The sequence below is a fragment of the Leuresthes tenuis genome, unplaced genomic scaffold (genome assembly GCF_036924035.1).
Source record: "Leuresthes tenuis unplaced genomic scaffold, fLeuTen1.0.hap1 SCAF_12, whole genome shotgun sequence".
NCBI lineage: Eukaryota > Metazoa > Chordata > Actinopteri > Atheriniformes > Atherinopsidae > Leuresthes > Leuresthes tenuis.
Window position 1 is genome coordinate 19270740 of NW_027325366.1, and position 23658 is coordinate 19294397.

The window sequence follows — 23658 nt, forward strand, 5'->3', positions numbered from 1 at the left end:
TTGTTGTCACAGCTGCAGCTATTTTATTGTTCAAAAACAAAGATTCTGAACAGGAGAGCTGCTGGAGAAACATTAGAAGAGCTAATGGAGTAATTAGCACCATCACGCATCAATGTCATGAACCTTTGTCAAAGATCTGCCTGAAGACCTCCAGAGTTTAAAAGTCAAAAAGTAACCTTTCACCCTTTTACTTTATTTTGCTCTGGATGAACAGAGCAGCAGATCAACAAAGACACATTCTTTTATCGAGATTTACACTACATGGAGATGTGTGCACTGGTGCTTTCATTTCAAGTCTGACTCAAAATATGTGATCTTGATCATTTCCTGCATCGTTGCTATGGTAACACAGAGCATCAAAGCACCATAATTTAGGGCTTGGAGTCAAGCATACCAGAGATGATAGGAAAGATGGAGACTATGAACAGGGAAAAGTCTTTTGTGTCTGATTTCCTAATTTTAGCGGAAAGCCCCTTGATGAAAATGGAGACCCTTTCAAGAAAAACATGAAAGGGAGAAAAATTACTGTAGTTCATTTGAGTGAAGTTTAATTTTGAGGCTCTTTGATTTGCTTCTACTTTACTGTTTTTTTTATTTAGTACAATACTTAATTATTTATGATTATCAAAACTAGTAAAGTTTGCATGTTCTCCCAGTTCATGTGTGGGTTCTCTGCGGGTATCCTGGCCTCCTCCCACTGAAAACATGCACGCTAATTGGTTATTGTAAATTGACCATAGACATGAGTGTTAGTGTGCACAGTTTTATTTTTGACTCATTTGTCTTTGCATTGGTCCTGGATGGACAGAAAACTAAAGGTACTCCCCTTATCTTCAGGTGTACTTTGTTGTGCTGAATTGCAAATGGAAGTGTTTCCTATGTTTCTAAGGCCCTTGATTCTCCATCTCTGTTGCATTGTCTGAACGTACCGTATGCCATGAGACATGGATTATCATGGAAACTTTATGTTATTGGGTTTATGTGCCGAAACATGAGTACGAGAGTCATAAATACTTGATTATATTATGTTCAAGGTGTGTCTGATATACTTTTGCTGCACCTTGCCATCCTGTTTGTAAGGTACAAAGTCATAATGGGGTTTGGACTAGATTAGGGACTGCCAGAATGGCAGAACACGACTCTGTTTTGTCACTTTGATATCTTGACAAGGCTACTTCTTTTGCCAGGATATAAGACAACTGCTGTGTGCAAAGAGCTATTGCCTGCTTTCCTTTGAATAAATGAATCTTCAGCTTTTTCACAGAGGTACCTGTGTTTTTACTGCAGCCAGAGAAGGAGTACCTCAATCTGATAAACAGACAGGCTAGTCTGACAGACAGATGTGAAAAGAGCATGACTTCTTGACAGGATACACTCAATGAAGGAGAAGCTGTGGCTTCCCTTCATGCGGGGAAGTGACTCTGACACATTACATACCTCATACGGCATACTGCATAAGGCGACTGCAGTGTTTATGAATGTTCCTTGGGGATACATGCTTGGAATATGGGGAGCTCAGGAATGTATAAGCTTGGGAATCTAGGACCCTAAGGACAAATGGTGTTTTTTGTTGACTAGTACAGTACTTTTAGCATTAGTTTTTTTTTTTGTTTGTTTTACATCGCAGATTGTTACAAAACTTCTTTTTGGTACAGCCTCAGTTTATGTTCCAATAAAGCTGAACTGATACTAAACTGTGACGTAAAGAGACTGTGAAGCACTGATACTTTAGAGAAATGTCACAGTGACAGATCTGACACATAGAGGCACACAGCACATTGTAATTCATGCAATATAGCTGGTGCTAAAGAGCATTAAATGCTTTTTTAAATGTTTGATAAGTACAGCGAATATCACCCAAGGTTCATTGTTGGCAAGTTAGCTTTCAGAACATCTAACCTTTTCACATCGTCCTCAAGCAAACAGTGATTTTATTGGCTGCGGTCTGGACTAAGTTTAGCTCCTCATTGTGGCAAAGAAACACATACTGGGAATTAAGTACAGCATTACTCGGAAAGCCTCTTATTACATTAAGAGGATGAGTCAGAAGTTGCAGCTGGCACCACTGTGATGATGCTGGAAAAACCGAATGTCTGTTACTCAGACCGTCATACTGTACCATACTGTGTAATGGAAAAACATGAAATAATTCCCTCTCTGCAAGTGTTTGCTCACTTACACGAACATGGTAGAGTTATATCACCTTCGTGACAATCATTAGACATTTCATTAGAGGGGTATTCAAGTTAGTTTAAGCATTGAAATACTAAAGTGCAATGAAAAAAGATCTGCATGTAGACCTGTTCTTAATATCTGAACAATAATGTAATGAGCGGCTGAAAAGTTACTAAATATTTTTCCCAGGGGAAAAAAAAGTCAGAAGAATAACGAAGAATAAGAGTAAAAATGTGATGATAATAATATTTGCTCTTTATAACACTGTGCCAAAATATTCTCAGTGGGTATGGTTTAGACAAAAATCACATTTTTGCCCCCAAGGCCTTCATACATTAAACCCAGTGTACAAGCTGTAAAATCAATTTTTTTGTCATGTCAGTGTCAACTTATTCCTGTCTGTGTCATACTGTAGATTGATGGATGAATATTTTCACTGAGGAAATGCTACAACTAAAGCCCACAACCCAAACTGAGCTTACTATCCTGATCTTACACTATATGGTTTGTAATTCTATAGGAGAAGTGGGGGTTTGAACAAACACAAGTTTCAGGGAGTAGACCAGGGAGGTGTGAGTTTCACTACTCTCTCCTACACTATTAAATAGCCTCTCTTCACATGCCTGTCACCCTGTAATCAATAACATTAGAATAACACCTGAAACACGGCAGCCATCAGTAACCTGTCGCTCTTTTACACCCAGACTTATCCAAACATAAACACAAACTCAAATCATCCATCACTCATCATCTGTCTAGTAGCTACTCAGACAGCCTGCGGTTGCACAGCTTCCAGGCATCATCCATCACCTTGGCCCACCAGAGGGGTTCTGTGGATGGGTCACACAATCAGCTGACCAGAACTACACCATGCGGCAGACTGGACACACACACTCTTACCCCTGCGGGTGGACAAACACGAACACACGTAAAATACAAGTCACTTACAGGAAAATACAAGCTCCAGCTCTGAAAAACATTCGCTACCCTCGCCGACTTTATGCTGTGTGATTATTTTCAGTCTTTAATCCCCATTCTTAATTAAATTCGTACACATTTTCCACTCGTTCTCGCTAGACTCTTTTCCTCCTTGTACCTCTCCTGCTATGCGGATTATGTTTGCAGTATGGTGTGTAAATAGGGCTGAGTAGGTGGCCCAGTAATGGCAACACAGATACACAGATATCAAAGGCTTAGCCTCCTTCGTTCAGATTCTACACACATTAATCAGGACTTGTGTGTTTCGCAGATGTTTCTGAGCACGTGTGTCTGTGTATTTGAAGTGGTAAATGTGCATTATGGGCCCCCATGCGTGCCTGTCTGGAAATGTGTGCGTGTGCATGTCTTGCACCAGGTGAGAACAGATGGCAGCACAGTTTATATATTCTTACAGAAATAGAGTAAAAGGTCTGGGTTGGGTTGAGGGTGTTTATGTGTACAGCTCAATCAGCACAAAGATTTGCGCTTCCAAGCGACAACTTTATCTTTTATCATTCAAAAGATTCTTAGCGTATTTCAGGGTATATCTGGCGTCTCTTCCATGAGTCCATTCCCACGACCTGCTTCTTCTCAAATGGCAAATAGTTTGGGATCTTATCTTATTGTGAGAGCTGCCTTGTGACAACTCAGTGCTGTCATAAAATAGTTTTTTCTTCTTCTCCAATTTGAATATGTCACTCATCTTTAAATGGCCCTTAGAGGATTTAGATTGCAGTTCATTCACGTATTTGCTTTTCTTTTAACTTTTCACTTGTCCACAGCAGTGGTGAAGACAGGTCATCAAAAACCACATTCAGCTCTCACCATTTTGTATTTTTTAAAGATTTTACCTCCAGGGCTCATAAAAGACTCAAACACATGGTGTGATATGTTCAGGCTGTGGTAAAAGTTTGGATTCAGAAACTGTGGCAAGATTATCTTGTTGCTTTTACTGTAGGAAAAACAGTGGAGTATCATGACCCTACAAATGAGAACAAATCACATAAATGTCACCATTTTTCCTGGTTACATCATATTTTGTGATTTAGCTCATGTCTCATTTTCCAGCATCACCCAGGAGTCAAGCCAGGAGGTGACAATTGCAGCTATAAATGTCTTGAATTCTGTGGTGATGAAAGCAGTGTCATGGTGTGGCGGCTCTGCAGGGAAACACAACTTACTTGTAAACTGTGAACACGAGTGTGCAAATGAACCAAATCAGGATGTGGACCAGGATAAAGTCAACATTTTACAGACACCACTGCAGTCCATGTGCAGTCGTAATTTCGTCATAGACAATTTTGCGTCAAATTTATTTTCTTTGGCCACTTGAGGGCAGTGATGGGGTTGGTGGGGTGAAAGTGTTCGCAAGCGGTTATCCAAACACTGCTCGGTTAGGCTACGGTTCACCCATTATTATTTCAGATGGGAAACTTGGCTCGCAGTAAGGGGTGAATAAAAAGAGAGACAGTAGGAGTACAAACAAAAACAAGCGCTTAAACAACATGTTTTCTGTACATACAAACACAGAGAACAACAGCGCAACTAAATAATCTAAGTAGTGAATTTATTTGTGAAAATTGAGCTAGGCTATTGCACAGGAAACAAAGACGTTTTTACTTCTCCTGCACTTGAATAAGAATCCTTGGCCTGAGGCAGGAGTGCAAGGCTGGTTTTGGACAGTTTAAATCCACTTTTAAAAACACATGTGCTCCATTTCAGAATATTTTCAGTATTATCTGGAGTTGATGGATGTTGAATGTTGATAACATTTGCGTCCTGCCTTTTATGTCATATGGCAACACAGTATCGCTGCAGGGCTTCAACTGTAGATTGGTCCAAAGCGCGGGATGTATTAGTTTCCCAATAATTGCAGAAAAAAAAAGAAACGCTGGAAAATGACCACAATTGGAAGACTCCAAAATCATTGTCATTGTTTTGCATTATGTACTTACTGGTTCCTCGCAGCTGTGTCTACAGGACATCCACACTGAGTGCATACAGCATCATAAATGACCCTGACCCTGCCCAGAACCATGATGAAACCAAAAGGCTTTTGAAGTGACTGTCCCTAAATCGTGGAACAGCTTACCTCTCTGTATTAGATTCGATTCCACTGTTGAGCAATTCAAATCATTGGCAAAGATCCACCTTTTTTTTCTCAGCCTTCCTTTTGACTTGAGTGATTTTAACTTAAGAGCAGATTTTACTGTAATTTTGATTCGTGCATTATTGAATTTCTTTTTACGGTTGTTATGCTGTGAAGCACTTTGGTTGTTTTTAAATGTGTTATAAATAAAGGCAACTTGACTTGACTTGACTCATTCCCCTCAAGGCATGTTCATACTCATGCAGTCCAGGAAAAGACACTAAGGATACAGACGCCGAAATTGCTGCTGCTGAAACAGCCCCCCGAAAGAACAAACACGCCGCAATCTCGCAATTTTTTGAGCCTTTGCTGGGACACTAGGTTGCTCTGCTATGGATAAACTGGTGTTTGACTTGGCTGAGTACCGATATTGACATACAAACCAAAGCATACTTTTCACTCAGGTAGATTGTTTGTTTTCACTGTACATGCCCACTCTTGACAGCAATGTCGTCATTTTTCTTTTCCCTAAATACCTGAAATGCAGTGTTCAAACATTAACAAACTGGGAAATTTGCTCTGGCTGTAAAGTCTGTCATGAGAGTTACTCAAAACAGCTCAAATCTGTATGAAAGTGCAATTTTGTGCCTGGGTTGAGTATTTTTGCTCGTGTAAATCCCCCTGCTTTTTGAAGTGCTGCCATCCTCATGTTTTGGTTTATTTAGATTTTTTGTTTTGCCCTGCTGATTGCAGTAGAGATTCCCAAACCAAAGAGCAGTTCATGCATGAGCAGAGCTCCATACGGTCTTTAACATTCTTGAAAATCTTCATTATTTGTCAAGACACAGCTGAGAAGATTAGACTGTACCTTTCATGTATTTATGGCTTCTCCTTTGTGTGTGTTCCACCTGCTTGAGCTGTGCTGAACCCCCGAATGAAAACCCATTTTAACGCATTCCAACATTTTATCACCTCATAAATTTCAAGATGTCTGAGATGTTTGCTAACTGTTCTCAAGTTATACATCTAAAAGACAAAGAGCAACTTTATAATTCATTTGTGTCTATGGCTGTCCATCAAGTATAAGTCCATTCAGAGTTGGCTTTCCTGTTACTTGTTTTGCTCTTCACCACCTTTGGACATATATGACTTTAGTCAAAACCTTTAAGCTTAAAAATGCCCTCACCACATCTACAAGCTGGTTGCTTGTTATAAGTGCCCGGCAGATTTCTATAGCTTCTTTTTCAGGTAATTTTTGGGACAAAGAAGTATAGTCCCTCTGAGCTGAAGGGAATTTCATTTTGGGTTTCATAATTATGAGCAACGCCTTTTGTAATACACATGATAATTTGATCACTGTTATTGTAAAGCCATTTCTTATAGGAGCCTAAAACAGTCAATATTTTGAAAAAATAAATCTAAGTCAATTATCAAATCAAATTCAATTAGTCTGCTGGTCTGTGGTGTCATGCTTTGCAGTGCAGATAACAAGGAAGGTGGGGCATGGAAGGAAGATATCACAATGTCCAACATCTGGACATGATATTGATCACCGCCTCTCTGAAAAAAACAAAACTAGAGTCCCACCGTTGCAACCTGTATCGCTATTGTACTAATGGCTGCCATCACTGATAATATCAGATGTTTAGTGGAGATTGCACACAACCTTATGGAGTCAAGGTGACATCGAATATAGCCCACATCTACCCTTAAATCACCCTGGGAAAAACAGCTGTTAGATGGCTTGTGACTGAGTGATGAAAACTGGACCCTTATGGCAAAAAGATAGTCTTTGACAGAACAATTGCAGTATTAAACAGAAAGATGTCCCCAAAGGTCCCCGCACGAGTCACATCTTGTCTTTTATTGATATACTTTTCACGAGTTTCTATTACCACATGGAAAAGCATTGTCCCTCTGGTCACTGCCATAGTAAAGTTATTATTTTCCTCTATGTATTCAAAGTTTTATTAAGCAACACATCCCTGCCTTTCTGACACGTCCACAGACATCCACACACCATTTCAGTTTACAGTATAAACTACGTAACAAGCCCAAATTGTGTAAAATTCTCGAGTAGTTGTCATCTTTTTCTGCCAAGTTCAAACATCCACGAAGGTGCAGGAGAACACCATGAGAGTGAAGAGTAAAGACGTTATTTCAGATTCCAGATTTTGTGTGGTTGAACTCTCCCTCACCTCCGGAGGCAGGGCAGGGACGCAGCAGAAAAAACAAAAGCGAGGGCTGGGGGAAATTCCTGCCAGGGATCCATGAGTGTCTTAATACCACAGGAATGTAAAAATTTAAATTTACTTGACTGTCTTGACAGACAGCAGCAGATATAGAACCAGACAAACACAGGCTGTCCCCGCCAGCGCTGCGGTTGTTATTTCTGCTGTTACTGTTTGTTCTTGTAGTATTTGTTGGTGAACAGCCACCGGCATAGTTGGCATCAAACTGTTACTTAAAGACTTAGATTTGCATGTGTAGGTTGTTTGTTTACAGTGAATAAGGCCTTTAAGAACCCACCACAAAATGTGAGTGGTCTCACAACAGCAGTTAGATTATGTTTACAGAAATAGAAAAAAAGAAATTTAAATACTAGCGCACATGGCTGTTTGTCTTGCGTGACTCTTTGATGGATTGGCAACCTGTTCGTGCCTGACCCCGCCTCTCACCTTATGCATCTAATTTTGGCTTTGTTCCCCTCATTCCCAGCCCACACCCTGCAATGCTCATTAAGCAGGTAAACAAAGGATTGTATGAGTGAATGAATGAGCTAATTAATCATTTCAAACTTACCATAAAATTCCACATAAGGTAGCAAAAAAGCATGTACCCAAAAACAAATTAATTCTTTTCACATAAAAAAAAAACTTTTTCAATCCAGTCAATCTAAAGAACATATTCAACACACAATTTTGGCATATTTACTTTCATTCAAATATTAGACTGAAAGAACAGTTTGAGGGCTGCAAGGTGGTGTGGTGGTTAGCACCGTCACCTCACAGCATGAAGGTTTCTGGTTTGAATCCTGGCTGGGGCCTTTCTTTTTTGGAGTTTGCATGTTCCTTTCCAAGAACTCTGGCTTTCTCACACTGTTGAAAAAAATGTGCATGTTAGGCTAATTGGTCATTGTAAAATTGTACATAGGAGTGAGTGTGCATGGTTCTTTGCCTCCCTGTGGCCCTGTGATGGACTGGCGACCTGTCATGGGTGCACCCGCCCAACAGCCCAATGGTTTAACATTTACCAAATTAATTAATAGATTTTCTGCTATCTTTGAGATAAATGTACGACTTGGAGTTCAATAATTAACATTGTCACGATTGAACACTTTATTCTGTGTAGAAATAATAATTTGCTGACAGTTCCTGTCGTGCAATCTGCACTCTTTTTTTTGGTAACAAATAAAAAATTCCACAAGTGGAGTGCAGTGGAGAAATTTGTTAAACTATGAAGTAAAAAGTGTACAGTTATTTGACGACAGAATGCATAGTAAAATTATATTAACACATAAATAGATAAGTTCAGAAAATCATGAAGGAATAAGATGATAAAGACATTAATTATAAATAAATAGTTCATGAAGGAAATTGGGGGGAAAAGGGCAGATTAACACAAAGAAAATGTATACATTTGGAAATTAAAGCAGAAATATCAAATTATTTCACATTCTTTACATTAACTATTGCATGTTGCAATTTTTTGCTTCGTTTTAGAGAAGCAATTTTTTGGCAATTTGATTTTGTTTATCAAGTCCATTTATATATTTCGTATTTTTTTTTGGATACATGCGGTTTCAGGGTCCAGTCAAATCATAAAAAAAATTGAAAAATGTCATGGGATTAAGGAAAGATGGTAGGTAGGAGAAACTCTTAAAAACGACCATGCTACAATGAGATAACTGACCAAATTTCCAATAAGCTGTGGTGTGAGTCTACAACACTGAAACCACATCTGTGTAATAAATATTCTGCAAAAAGTACCACAAATACTTTTCTAATGTGTCTAATGTAATCTTAAAATGTTGTTACACAGAGTCTGTATCAGATCATGTTATCATCATAAGCTATGATATTACTTGCCCGAAAACATGCATGTAATTGATTACTCTAAAACTGACCCTAGGAATTATTGAGATAGTGCACAGTTGTGTGTCTCTATGCGGCCCTGTGATGGACTGGCGACCTGTCCAGGTTACTTTTGGGTCATTTAATTCATTCAGGAGCCTTCCTAAACAGAAAAGACTATTCGATCAGACCCCAGATATGACATCATGAAGTTCTCTTTAATCCAGGGTCCAGGCAAGGAGATCCCCCTCTCGCTCCTGATGGATGCTTTCCTTCCTCTCTCTCAGCATGCCCTGTCTCTTATGATTTTTTGTCACTTCAGGTTTTCTATAATCTTAGGTTCTCATTAGCAGGATATTCACTATGGCTGTTTTGTCAAAGATGGTTGAGTCTCGTACATATACAAAAGATGTTATTTGGGGATGGTGGTGTTACACACCAACTACAAACCGACGTGTCGGTACTTGACTCTGGGTTGAAAAAAATCCCTCCACAACATGCTCGAAGGTTTGGTTTCTGAACAAAATGCCAAACATCCATCTAAGGAGGTACAAGAGGTGGCTGTGGAGTCAGTCTTGGGACTTTCAAGTCCTTTCTTGAATAATTCTATGACTGAGTTTTGCCTTTGAGGTGGAGGTTATTGTCCTCTTTGAGTATCATATTGGCCAGTTATTTATCCAGTTTTGTTCCCACTCGCTCTTTGATTAGTTTATGTATTGAAATTACACGGTTTGGTATGGCAAAAAAAAGAAAAGAAAAACAAGCTTCATTAGGATGGCTTTAAACAACCTCTTCATAATGTTAATCCCAGTGTGATGCCAAGAAATCCTGAAAGAGCACCAAATCAGTAGTTAGCATACAGACTTATTGGTACGAGTGTTTTCATTCTCCTCAGCACTCAGCAGAAGGCAAAATTATCTAATGGTCCATTGGTTTTGATTTTTTTTCTTTCATCACTTTTTTTATTTGCAGATTTAATTAAAAATATTTCTCTGGAAAGCAACTGTAATGACATAAACTCCTGTGGGAAAGACAAAATATAAAGCAGAGAGGCTAATTAGTCAGTTACCCACAGAACTGGTTATTTTACTCAAGGGATATCCACCCTAACAAACCTAATGAAAAGCTTTAATTCTCTATAACTAGACCTTATGTAACCCAGTGAAGGAACTCCCTTTTCACATCCTGCAAAACAACACTGATTTGTTGCATTACTGAAGTTCATGGCTGGGTGGATCTCCTTCAAACCTGTTAGTGTTTCTATTTGTCTCTCAGATAGTTTCTGCATGACAAAAAAAATATTTGTCAAGGCTTGTGCAGATTTGTGGAACTCCCCTGTATGCCTCTATTTCTGCTGATGGAACAGCTTGTGTTATCTGCTGGCAAGGTCCTTCTTCTTCAATTGTGATCAATCTTTCCAACTTTAAAGTGTTCTCTAAAAGCCATGGGATGTTTCAGCCTCAGTGATTTCTCCATGGAACCACTCTCAAGGATTTTTCCTCAGGTCAAACTTCAGGAAGCCAAACACGGGTCGGGTTAAGATCCCTACTAATCTATGAAAGACCTGAAAACACTATTCTAATGGGTTCACCAATCCAAATACACCAATAGCGCTGTTTCTTTAGCGGCTTCTTTTCACTCCCTCTTCTCTCATCTGATGAGAATACCAGTGTAAGAGAGTCCATTATTAGCTGCTATACATGCTGGCCATCTTCCAGGCCTCTCTGGTAAGCCACTCAAAGAGGCCTGCAAAAGTTCTCATGTTCTCACGTTCTCATGTCAAACAAAATCACGTCAGTAAAGTCAATATTAGCCTTTCATGCTGCCAACCAGCAGCAGGGAAATCGGAATAAAAGAAGGGAAAATACCTGATAGGATACCTTCAAGTTGAATGAAAACATTTGGATTGAAGGAGTGTTGGTGAAGTGCTCTCACAGGTTTGCGTGTCCCTGGGGGGCCGTAACACAGCACAACCCTGTGCTCACTTCCATCCGTACTCTGTGTGAGGTTAATTGGACAGTGGGACAACACGTTGTCAGGATGTGTGTGTAAACCTTTGGAGTCATGGCCACAGCCCTTTTATTTTTATTTTTTTGTAGTGAAACAAAGGAATTCCCTTGCTGATAGTGCTTGCATGTTTCACTGCCAAGACGGAAGATTCAGAAAGAGTACAGAAAACAGAAATCCAAGTGTGTGTGATAAGTGCAACCAAGGTCTTATTTTCTTCCATTCCATAGAATAATTTTGGACTTTCCCTTCCGTGTGCTGAGCTGTATGGACTGAAGTATCATTTTTTACTTTGCAAACAGCATGTCTTGGGCTGTCATGTCTCATGTCTCAACTGCACCATGAAATATAAATACTTTGAGGATTTGAGGAAGCATGTGTCTATTCTTTGCTCAAATCCACCCTGTGTAGTTGCTAAACCATGGTCTCTACTGCTAAATACTTCTTGATCGCATTGAGATTACATGACTAAATAAAGGTTTTAGTGAACAATAGCGAACCTGGAGAGAAAGCAACTACCATTTTATTTTCAAAACCCAATTTTTTGTGTTGATGTTTGAAGTGCGTGAGCATGAGATACATCAGTAATAATTGGATATTAAGTGGCATTTTCTGTGTTTTGTGACTCATTTGTCCAAGTATGAAAAAATAAGCCATGATTATTGGGGTAAAGCAGAGTATCCTCGACTTAAATAGCTTATTTTTGGGACTTTCCACATAGTTTTCCCTTTTTTTGTTGCTGTGCCAATACATTTGCACTCCCTTCTTTTCTTGTCCACTTCTGCAGATGGATAAGTTGCATTTTTATAACAATGTTTGCTTACATAAGATATTAATAACAGTCATTTCAGATGGAGTCCACATGGCCAGTGCTGGTACATCAGAGATGTATTTTGAAATACTGCAGTTCATACCTTTTTTTTTAAACTTTTCTTTAAAGGTTATTTTTTAAGCACTTTTTTCCTGTGTTTTCATCCTTGTGTTTCCTGTTTTGTCACGTTTTCTGTGTAAATCTTATTTTTTTAAATGTTGTTCAATTTTGCACCTCTTGTCATAGATAGCGATGACACGATCACTATTCACTATCACAGTTCCGTTTTCCTCCTAATGAATACACAACAATTACTTTTGGCATTTAAAATAAGCTTTTTGAATGGTACCCAGGAATAAGGATTTTAAAAACGTTTTGGCATACTGTGCTTCACTCGCAGCTTTTCTCCCTCGAGACATCAGTGACAGGAAGAGAAAACAAAGCATTTAGTCACCGTTTGTTCATTCAAGATCTGAACAAGTGCGTGTCTTTCAACACGCATGTACGCAACAGCATCTGCATCCAACCCACTTACTCACCTTTATCTTGCAACAGTTGAAATTCCCAGATGGCTCCTCGCTGAGGAAAGAGGATTTTGGAAAATTCATTGAAACTGCCAGAGTCTTTAGCACTCTCCACAGTGAGCTCAGCAGCTGTTGGAAACACCAGATGGGGTCAGGATCAATGCTCCCACTTGGATCGTGTGATAGTGATAGTTCTCGCTATTTTTCACAACAAATTTATCTTTTCCAAAGGAGATGTGCGCTAAGTGCCAAAGACATTATTTCCACAGCTGAGTTATAGACAGCAGCTGACGTTCCTGTTGTATTCTTAGCACTGCATGCATTTGAATTTCTTCCCACCAGAGAAGAAAACTGTCATGTTTTAGATTCCAGCCTGCATATGGATGAAGACAAGGCTCCTCTCTAAGGAACAAAAAATGTCATTGCCTCCAGATTTACTGGCGGATCTAGTTTAGTTTTTGAAAGACATCACAGAGATTCACTGGATTGTCTGTAAGTTCATTTTAAAGCTCACACGACAACATATTAAATACACAGTCAGAACATTTTGGAGGAAGGAATAAAATTAACTCTGATCACAGAGGGCTACTTTATCAGAAGTGGATTTCCGGGTTTCATAAACCAAACCCCTTCATGCTGTGAACACATGCCGTGAGCAAATATTAAACCTGGCAGGTTTTTTTTTTTCAACACTTGGATCTAAAATCTTTATATATTAAAGAGTAAATCTTGGGATTCAGATCTTTTATGAAGCTGGGAGGGGATCTTTCACAACTCCGTCATATAATTTCCTAGTTCCCACCTTGTGCTCCTTTCTGGCCTTTTAAAGTGACACATTACGCATTGTCCCCCATATAGCACTAAATCATGAGGGGCGATCCATTTCTCCCTGGAGTGGGTTTCACAGGCAGTTATTGTTACACTCTGGCCACTAATGCTTCTGCGCTACGGTTGGAGTTGAAAGTTGAGGTCGTGTCAATACAAGGCGTGACATAAAATATGATTAATGTTGTTTAGATAACTAACAGAAAGCAAATTATGCTGATGGCACAGATTTGGACATGAAACAAGACAACATTAGTGTGCAAAAGTTTGGCAACCCTGTTCCTGATTTCTGTTACTGTAAATACCAAAGATGAACTGCGAGCCGAAAGGCTTAAAGTTAAAGATGAAACATTCTGTGAAAATGTTCAGTACGATGTTCATTTCAACTTATTTTCCTGGAGACTAGAGACATGAGGAAAGGGTACAGTTCCAGAGCTGCAATAGATCTGAGCTTTTAAAAAGTTGCAACTGACATATTTCAAATATCTGTCTTTCTATGATTTTAAAATTTTTTCTTTATCTATAATAATATGATGCAAGCAGACATTATGTTAAAAGACCACTGCGTCAGTTGTAAAGTTTTACGAGGTTAATGATTCCAGATAAGAAAGCTCCAATGACTTTGTATTGCTTCTGCATTCTCTGTGGGTGCACTGTCATTCAGTTGTAGTGAAGGTTTTTGTACATCCAGTGAGCACTAATACGTGATATTAGCAGAGATGAACACATACTGAATTAAATGATGACACAATTGTATCTAAATCCATAAAATAGAATTGTTTATTTTCTGTGTCCCCTCCTTTCCTCTCCTGCCTGATTGGCTTACCGTCTTGTCAAATTATAAAACTGCAGTTAAAGGATGCAGAGACACTCCTGACGTGATTGCTCGTAATCACGGAGGTCCCTCATCAAACTCTAACCCAAAGAAACTTTCTGTTTGGAAAGTTCATACTCAAGGTACGAACACAATCATGCTCCTCCCTGTGATCCCCCACGGCAGAAAAACAAACTTGACCATCAGCATTAACCTAGCACAAGGATGTAGTGCCCATCCCTTCCCATGATTACCAATTCCACTTATGGACTCCAACCGAGTTGACATTAAGTCAAGGAAGGGAGAGGCTACAAAGGGAGAAGCTCTCCATCTGACTGTTACAAACTGGCTTATCGCTTTTTGTTTGCTCAGGCCTTAAGAATCAACATCTGACGTGAAGACAGAGGAAGGTTTCATCAAGATAATACACAAGAGGTTTGGATCAAGTCATTAATAATCAGTCTCTGCACAGGAACATGTGTTCCTGCCTTTTATTCTAGAGGTTAAGGGTTACATGAAGTCAAATAACCCAAGGTTGCAGGAATTCTGTCACAACCCACAGTTTCCCCTGCAGAGAAAGTAATTGTTAAATGAGGGAAACGATGCAATGTGTCCGGTGTTATCTTCAATAGATTAGAGCTTGTGATTCGCGTTACTAAGTAATTCATTAATAGCAAGTAAATGCTGCTCTTCAAACCATAAAAAGGGCTTGTGAAACCATATGCCAAAAATAGAGCTGCTACCTTCTTGAATCACTTTGCGGTGAAATAAGAATAAAACTTTAAAAAAAAAACCACCAAATACTCATTTAAATTAACTCCTGTCAGAAAAAGAAACAAGCCCATCACTTGAGGCTTCTAAAAATTGCCAAAATTACCAGAAGCACACTGGCACTGATTAGTCTTTGGCTTTTTTCAGCATCAGTTCATAACTTTCCCCAACGTGCTGATGAAAAGACCTTTTTTAACTGTCTTCACAGACGATTGAGACGCAGAAACGCATGTAACAAGAAAACTTTCATCCGCCTGCTCATTAGGATCACATCGTATGTATGTAGCCAACCATGAAGACAGAGAGAGTATAGCACATACATTTGAAGACTGTGATCAAATAGAAAGATCTAAAGAATAGGCTTTATTCTTTAACTGCAAAGTGTACCAATGTGTCAATGCAATCGATCATTAAAGGCTGATAAATAAGATTTACTCTACTGACGGATTCATTTGAGAGTTTATCTAAAGCATTCAATAAAATATTTTTACATATTTCTCCTCAACTTGCATGTGTGTTCGGTGCGTTTTGGGAATACTTCAAGTTTCATTTGTAGCCAATTTATTTCTCATTGGGATTTTGTTGGAGTGTCTCATTGACGACATGTATGATGTCACAAGAGGACTATATAAACAAATGGGGCATTATGATACTTGTACAGAACTAGTAGTTATGAAAATGTTGCTGCCTACAAAGAACAACACGAGAACAGCTTGAAAACATCCTTAAAATGAGTGTGAGTCGCATTCCTGAGCTGTTCCTCCTCCACTAAAGCAAAGGAAAAATATATATTTATGTTTTTACTTGAGACCTCTCGATAAACAGAAGCCAATGTTTATCAGAAATTATGTGCAAGGTGTTAAGTGTTTATATAAATGGGAAGGATGTATCTTAATGCGAGCGGCAGATAAAAGACTGAACCAGGCCGGAGGGTGCATCAACCTTGAGTGTGACCTCGATAGTTCAAGCACTCCTTCTTTTCATTTTTCTCAAATTCACTTAATGAGCTCCAGTGATTCATCTCTCCTCCGCCCCGCTCCATAGAATCAGAGACACTTTGTGAAGATGAAGGACTTTAGTATGGACAGACCCATAAAACTCCCCCTCTCAGTTATTGCCCCTCGCAACAATATGGCCGTCAAAGCCCAAAGCTTTTTTTTCTTTTTACAACCTTCCTTAGAGCCTCTTGAGGCCCCAATTTTCTGTGGCGCCAACTTACTCTGCCTCAGCACCACTCAGGAATCACATATATCATGTCTGCATGTCTACCGAGGTACTCCATGCTACCAGTGTTTCCATCATTGCCGCAGTAATGCAAGACGTGGGGCAAAACTCGTAAATGTCAATTTCAGTTTTGCCTATCCGGGTCTATGAGTGTTGCTCTTTGTGGGCTGGGCCCCAGCAGAGAGCTGCAGAGAGGCTTATTGAAACCTAAGCTTTCTGCTCCTTAAATCACTGCAGCTTACACACCCATCTGAGAAACATTCAAACCATCCCAGCAGAATTTATCCAAGATGAGGAAGGTGACATACAAATCACACAAAGAGGGGTTATCAGGGCACCAAAATATAGGAGGTAAAATATCATAAATTATTGGACTGGGATAGGTTCCACATTGTTAACTGAAAACTGCCCTGATTAGAAAAAAAAGGTGTATGTTGATAAGATGTCACAATGAGTCCTTATCCAATGGGATGTATTATACATGTAATGATACAAGGCATTTAGTATATACTGTAAATGTCTCACTTTAGAAGAAAGATAAGCCAAGACAGACTTCTTGCCTCTTTCGCACTCAAAAAGTGTCCCACTCAACACAACTAAGTGTTCTGCAACTTAAACAAGCATCAAGAAATCTGGCTTTGATTTTCAGTTTAAAAGAATGTCTGTTAGAATTTACATTTCCAAAAATGTTCCTACAATCTCAGTCAGAATAGTGCAAATGCAGGAGAGCTGAATGTAGATAGAAGAGAGAGGAGAAGGGAGGGGGCGATTAAAAACCATGACTATTTTTTTGTTTGTTCTTTCTGAATGCTTTTTTTTTACGTGCAGCTCAGTCTGGGAGGGGTCTTTGTTGTGATAATTATCTTCCACCATTCAACCCGCTGAGGGACTTCAATGAGTATCCATTGCCATATGAGTTTTGCGCCATCTAGTGTTAAAGATGAAGTATTGTCCTACTTCTTGCAGACGGATATGTGAACACAGAACACGGGTAAAAAGAAAAAACTTATTGGACCACTCGTCCACACCGACGGTAAAAACGAAAGTTTCAATTTGACCCCCACAAATAAAACCTTTAAGGCCAGGAATCAACAGATCAGAGGCTTGACACCTGGTTATGAACATTATTTATGTGATTTTTGGCAACAATGATTAATGATTACTTAAACAGGATATAGATCATCTAAAAGAATTAATTATCTAATTATTCCAGAATGTTTTATCTTTAAGCTAGGGAACGTGACACGTAGTGTTTGCATAAAACATAACATCAGGAATAAAACATGCTTTCTGACTGGAGCTGATGACGCTGCAGGTTCCCAAATATGCAGCTTTATTTTGAAGGTTATCAGCGGAAGTTACGCGATGCGCTCCGTTTAACTTGACGTGGCGTTAGCCTGTCAGGCTGTGTGTGCAGACCGAGGTGGTGGCAGCATGGCTTACTGTGCGAAAATCGGTCCGTCCATCCTTAGCAGCAACCTGTCATGTCTGGGCAGGGAGTGTGTCCGGATGATGGAGTGCGGAGCAGATTACCTGCACCTGGACGTTATGGACGGGTCAGTTTATCACGCGCTCAAGTAGCTAGCGCGCTAATTGCTAGCAAGCCAATTACAAAGCTCAATGGTTGAGAACCAAAGTTGGCTAACATCAACACGCTAAGTTAGCCTGCCAAAAGTTAATCTGTTGAGACGATATTTATGTAATTTGAGTTTTTTGGGGGGGTTATTAGCAAGCATTTTAAAGCATTTAAAGCCTCCAGGGGTCAAACATAAAACTTTCTTTTTAAATCGCTTCCTTCTTCCCTGTAGCTGAGACGCGTCTTTTCTTCTTCTACAGTTGCTGAAAAACATTACTTTGGAGTTCCTTATGCGAGATTAAAGAATTACTCAATTGCCGGTTTTGCTCCCTTTTACAGGCACTTTGTCCCCAACATCACGTTTGGTCACCCCATGGTGGAATGCCTGAGGAAAACAGTAGGCCAAGACCCTTTCTTTGGTGAGACAGTCCAACCTTTGGTCGACCAATGATCCCCATGAGCTGAATGATCCCTTCCCCGCCGTGTGTATACAGAGTTGTATTGATGTTGCAGATATGCACATGATGGTGTCTCGGCCGGAGCAATGGGTGAAGCCCATGGCTGCAGCAGGAGCCAGCCAGTACACTTTCCACTTGGAAGCCACCACCAACCATGGAAACCTCATCAAGGAGATAAGAGAGAGCGGCATGAAGGTTAGAAATGTTATGCTCCTAGTAATAAAAAACACATTTTATCCCTTATGTGCATATAGTGCCTCTAGGGATAAGTACTGTATGTTTAAGAGGAATTAAAGTAATAACACATGTTTGGAAAATGATGGATACAGCTTTATTTTCTCATGTGATCTGATACGGAGTCAGTCATTCCTCACTTTTGAGTAAATAATACAGCGCTTTCTCTTTGACAGTATTTTCTTTTGGGATTTTTATTTGATTAAAAGTTTGTTTAACTTCTTCTGCCTTGCAACACCACGTTCAGTTATCCAAAAGTTAAATAAGGGGTGCAAATGAAACATGACAGTGTTTGCCTGCAGCTCTGGAGCTGAATTTCTGAATGGAAAAACTCAAATGATGCACAAAATGTACAAGATTCAAGAAAGAACTTGTTGCAAATCTGTCGACTGGTTAACATTCACCTTTTGGTTATGAGCCCTTGTCGTTATGATTTAGTCTGGGTGTGCATTTCCTTTTTTATTGCCCAATATTTCGACAGATTGCTTGTGTTTGTTCTGTTTTACGTGCCAAAGACTTGTTGCACTTGTGGCAACCGGAGGCAGTTGATTGTGGCAACACTTGATGCGAAGTGTAACCGCACAAGTTGTTTGTGTGTGACAGTGTGTGTGCGTGCGTGCACACTGCAGGTTGTTGTATCTGTGACACAGATCTCTTCTCTGAAGCAACAATATGTGAAATAGTACATAGACCGATGCCTACGTTCAGAAAAGGAAGCTCACTTTCTAATGCCTTTATGAAACCACATCATCGGACTTCTGTGAAGAAGACAAAAATAACGGTTTTATTGTTTGTTGTGTCGTAGGTGGGTCTGGCCATAAAGCCTGGTACGACTGTCGAAGAGCTGGCTCCATGGGCTAATCAAATCGACATGGCTCTTGTCATGACTGTTGAGCCGGGTTTTGGAGGACAGAAGTTCATGGAGGACATGATGCCCAAGGTAAGCCACATAAAACCCTCATATGCCTTTTTGTGGCAAAGATGTTCTTTAATGGCGGTGCTCTCTTTAAGCAAGATAAAGCACCGACTTCGCATCTAAATTTGCCAGATGTCAGACTGATGGGGGATCTGTAAGATGTTGAAGGAAAAATCTCCATCTCACAGATCTGCAGCAAACATCTTAACTCTCATTTAAGCTCTAGAATTACAAACTCGCTTTACATAAGTGCCACAGTTTCACTCGTGTATTTCTGCGAGACTCGCAGGCAACAGAAGTTTCTGCTGAACCACAAAAATCAAAACATTGTGATTCTTTTGTTTTTTTTCCTCACTCCCACACTGTGATCCCTTAAGTTATTCAGCGACATCCCTGAAGGGCAGCATGCGAGAGCCTCGGTTTCTTAGTCAAACCGACCAATACCAGACATTTGAAACGGATGTAAATTTGTTACACTGACTGAAATCGTGAAGAAAGAAAGGAAAAAAAAAAATGGAAGTTTTCGAATTGTCACTGAAAGAAGACATTTCTTCTCTTTTTTTGGAAAAGAAATGACAAAATGATAAATCACCTCAACAGTGTGGGAGGATAGCTCGAGTTCAGTCTCAGTTTCTCCTCATTACCCCGACATGTACCCGGTACTCTTCCCTGCTGGGCAGCTCAAACATCGTTTTGCACATGATGATGTGCTTTGACGTGATGGCCTGACACACCGCCTGCTGTCACATCTGTTTGCGCCGAGGGACGTCTCGCACGCTTATCACAGCGGTCCACATCAATCTGATTTCGAACTAACTCTTGAGGGTGTTTTGTCGTCCAGACGTGCTCTTAATTCCGTCGCACTCTTCGGGAAAACTGTGGATTTTGGCCAAAGTGATTCATGGAAATGATGTCAAACAGGTTCTGAGTTCTGTTTTCTCTCTGTCCATGTGACCCAGGTGAGCTGGCTGCGGAGTCAGTTCCCTTCGCTTGATATTGAAGTAGACGGAGGGGTCGGCCCCGACACTATTCACAAGTGTGCAGAGGTAAAAAAAAAATAAAATGTATATATATATATTTAAACATTACAACTTCTCCAGTAAGCACCTAAAAAGAAGCACTTTATCAACAGCTTTGGGACTTTCCGTGTATGCTTGCATTTCCTCCAGGCTGGAGCTAACATGATTGTGTCGGGCAGTGCTGTGGTTGGCAGTGATGACCCCCGGTCCGTCATCGCTCTCCTGCGCACCGTGGTAGCCGAAGCGATCCAGAAACGGTCGCTGGACCGCTGACATGTCCCGTTTCTGAAAAGCCCCACAGTGAGGTTCCACCTGCCGGTCTCAGCATAACTCAACAGCAACCAGAGGGGATGCATGGACATTTCTGGGGTTGAAGAGGAGGGTCACATCTGAGGGGAGGGGGGGGGGTCAAATAACAGTTTCTGACAGTCAAATAAGAAATCGGTTTGACATGAGTGAAGCGGCACCATGCCTGTCTAAACTTGGTCCTCTCCTGCCGCCGTCTTCTTTCTGAGCAGTCGACTTAAGCTGAGTCTCACCTCAGCATTGGAGAATTTTCAGGACTGGAGCCAAGTTTACGCCGATAATCTCCGTAAACATTCCAGAGCATCGTCTTGAGTATAAATCATTTATGGAATTAAAAGTAGCCCAGGAAGCTGTTTGTTTAGTATACCACACGTTTTGTTTTGTTTTGTTTTTTCCTTTCCATCTGAAATTATGCTTCAAAGATAAAAATAACAAACCAAACTCAGTCACTGTTTTATTGAATTCTACTCACTGTACTACTGAGCAAGTCCATTGTGCACCACTAACTTCCATAAGATCTGATTTTTGCAGATTAAAGAGTTTCAGGTGAAGTGTGTATTCTGCAGTTGGGTCTTCAGTCCGGTTCATGCTACAACGACTTGGGTTCTGTCACTCAAAATCCACACAGGAAACAAATTAATTCAGGGGAAACTCTCCCTTTATGGTTGCATATTTCATCTGTGCTACTGTTCTCCCATCAGTCTTGAAACGTGAAACATTATTTTGCAATAGCAAACTTCAAATCTACAGTCCGATCTGTAAGCGTTTGGTTAGTGACGCAGTTGGTGTGAGTGTTTCTCCTCTCCGCCACCACTGTGTGATCTGCTTGAACTGTAGAAATTGGTCTTTAAATGGTTTAATAGAAGTGTAGCATTGAAAAATAAAAGGTGTCAGGCACATGAGGGAAGCCATCTTTGGGGTGACACGGCAAAACGGACCCAGCAGAAAGATGCCAGGGACTTTAGCGGTGGCCAGCTCAAACAATTCCAGGACAAGCTCAGCAGCAAGCTGGTAAACTTAAAGGTAAAGAAGACTCTAAAGGGGAAAAGTTCACATGGAAAAGTCTGCGATCAAGACGCGTCTTTAGAAATATGAATTCTGGAACTCAAGAACAGTGTTGGATGTTATTTATTTTTAAAAAGCCTGTCCAGTCCTAAAACAACAGAAATGACCACTTTGTTCAAACCAAAATGATTCAATCTGACATGTACTGAACCACACATTCTGCTCAGACTTGGTCGAGTGCTGCAGAGCTGATGAAATGAGGATTTTCAGTACAGATGAATGATGACACAAACATCCAGGAGCGGCAACGCTGCGCTTCTCTATTCAAACAAAAGAAATGCACCGCGGCGGCTGAGCCAGTCGCATGAGCTCAACTAAACTGAGCATGCTTTTAACTTACTGAAGACACGATGACCCACAAAAAGGCGGCAACAGAGGCCATCAAAGCATCTCAAGAGACAGAGAGAGAACGGCACACTTGCTGGTTCCAGGCTTCAAGCAGCTGTTAAACTGATTTACATGCAAGTATTTTATCTAATAAAATGTGTAAATACATTATTTACATGTGTAAATACATTCAGGGGGTGTCATGTTTAAAGCTAACAGTTTAAAAGTTGCTGCATTACTTACTTTTACCCCTTGCTTTAAAGCTCAAAAGGAACTTTTCAATCATGTCTGCTTGCTTTGTTTCACTTTGCCATGGCAGCGTTAGGGAAACTGTGTCGACGGACCAGACTGTATGTGACTCTGGGCGTGCGTATTCTCGCTTTTTAGCCTGTGTACTTCTTTGCTTATCTGCTCTCAGGTTTTGTACTTTGGACCTTTTACCTTCCAGGCTGTTTTTTCAACTGCTTTTATTCTAGCCGGACGGATTATACTGGTACTTTAACGGATGAAGTCAGTCACAACTCCCGCTGAGTTAAAGAAAGGCAAAACCTTTTAAGAAAGAACATGTGAAATAAAAGCTGTTTGAAAGTGTCAACCTTTTGGCTTTTATTGTATATGATTGGCTTTGTTTTGACTCTTTTTCTTAAAGAACTATGTTCTGGCTTGATTGGTAAAACCGCCCTTATCTTGCATTATCTCCGATTGGGTTAAATAAAGACTTGATATAAAAGTGACTTACTTTTAATGCCTTTTCTTTGTTCAAACACTAGGTGGCGACTTTGGACAAAAACCCACTGCCACAGACTCTGTGTGAGAGATCACGATGAGAATGTGAGTGTGCATTACTAATTTGTGGACATGAACGAGTCTTTTACACCAGCGAAATTAAAGACCAGCTTCTCTGTCGTTTCTAATGCACTCAGACTCTCTCCTTTGAACAGCACCACTTAGAATTTAGCAGAGAATTTGGACGCGTATCGACTGTAGACGCTGCTGAAAACGTGCTTTTATATTTGTGCGTGTGCCGACGGCGCTCTTCGACCTTTGACCTCCTTCTCTTGGAAACTTTGACAAACAACTGAACGATATGCAGCAGAGTCGCCATTAATGGGGAATTTTGAAAATTGAAAGTTTGTTAGCGGTGTGTATCTTCAGGGTTTGATATGTCTGACGTTCGTTTAGTCTGACTTGAATGCGGACTCCTTGTGCTGAAAGACCAAAGACGTGTCATATTGTATGTCTCTGTTGTCTGCTGTAAGACTCCCTCTTGTCAATGAAAATCACCCATAACATACTTCAAACTGCAAGCAGCTCTCTCGCTCAATAATGCAGCGCATGTCTCGGAGGCAATTCACAGGCCTGCTGCAATATTGATGCCTAAAATCTGTATTTTCATTTCAAAGTCGCACATAATGGCAGATAATGTTATTGTCTTTGCTCGCTGGATCATTGCGTGTCGGTACATA

The 23658-nt window shown here is 40.2% G+C and overlaps 1 protein-coding gene across 1 annotated transcript; it reads left to right on the plus strand.

The window, feature by feature from the left end:
* The first annotated feature begins 17664 nt into the window (after positions 1-17664).
* rpe (ribulose-5-phosphate-3-epimerase) lies at positions 17665-22926 on the plus strand. The gene is made up of 6 exons (XM_072396943.1): positions 17665-17847; positions 18207-18286; positions 18381-18520; positions 19365-19499; positions 20435-20521; positions 20645-22926. The coding sequence occupies exons 1-6, from the start codon at positions 17726-17728 to the stop codon at positions 20765-20767; spliced, it is 687 nt and encodes a 228-aa protein (XP_072253044.1). The 5' UTR covers positions 17665-17725; the 3' UTR covers positions 20768-22926.
* The last annotated feature ends 732 nt before the right edge of the window (positions 22927-23658 follow it).

Excerpts from the sequence above, each read along its gene's own strand:
- rpe (XM_072396943.1), top strand. The coding sequence starts at position 17,726 with ATGGCTTACTGTGCGAAAATCGGTCCGTCCATCCTTAGCAGCAACCTG. Across the intron at positions 18,287-18,380 it reads AGGCCAAGACCCTTTCTTTG|ATATGCACATGATGGTGTCT; the intron begins GTGAGACAGTCC and ends TTGATGTTGCAG. Across the intron at positions 18,521-19,364 it reads TAAGAGAGAGCGGCATGAAG|GTGGGTCTGGCCATAAAGCC; the intron begins GTTAGAAATGTT and ends GTTGTGTCGTAG.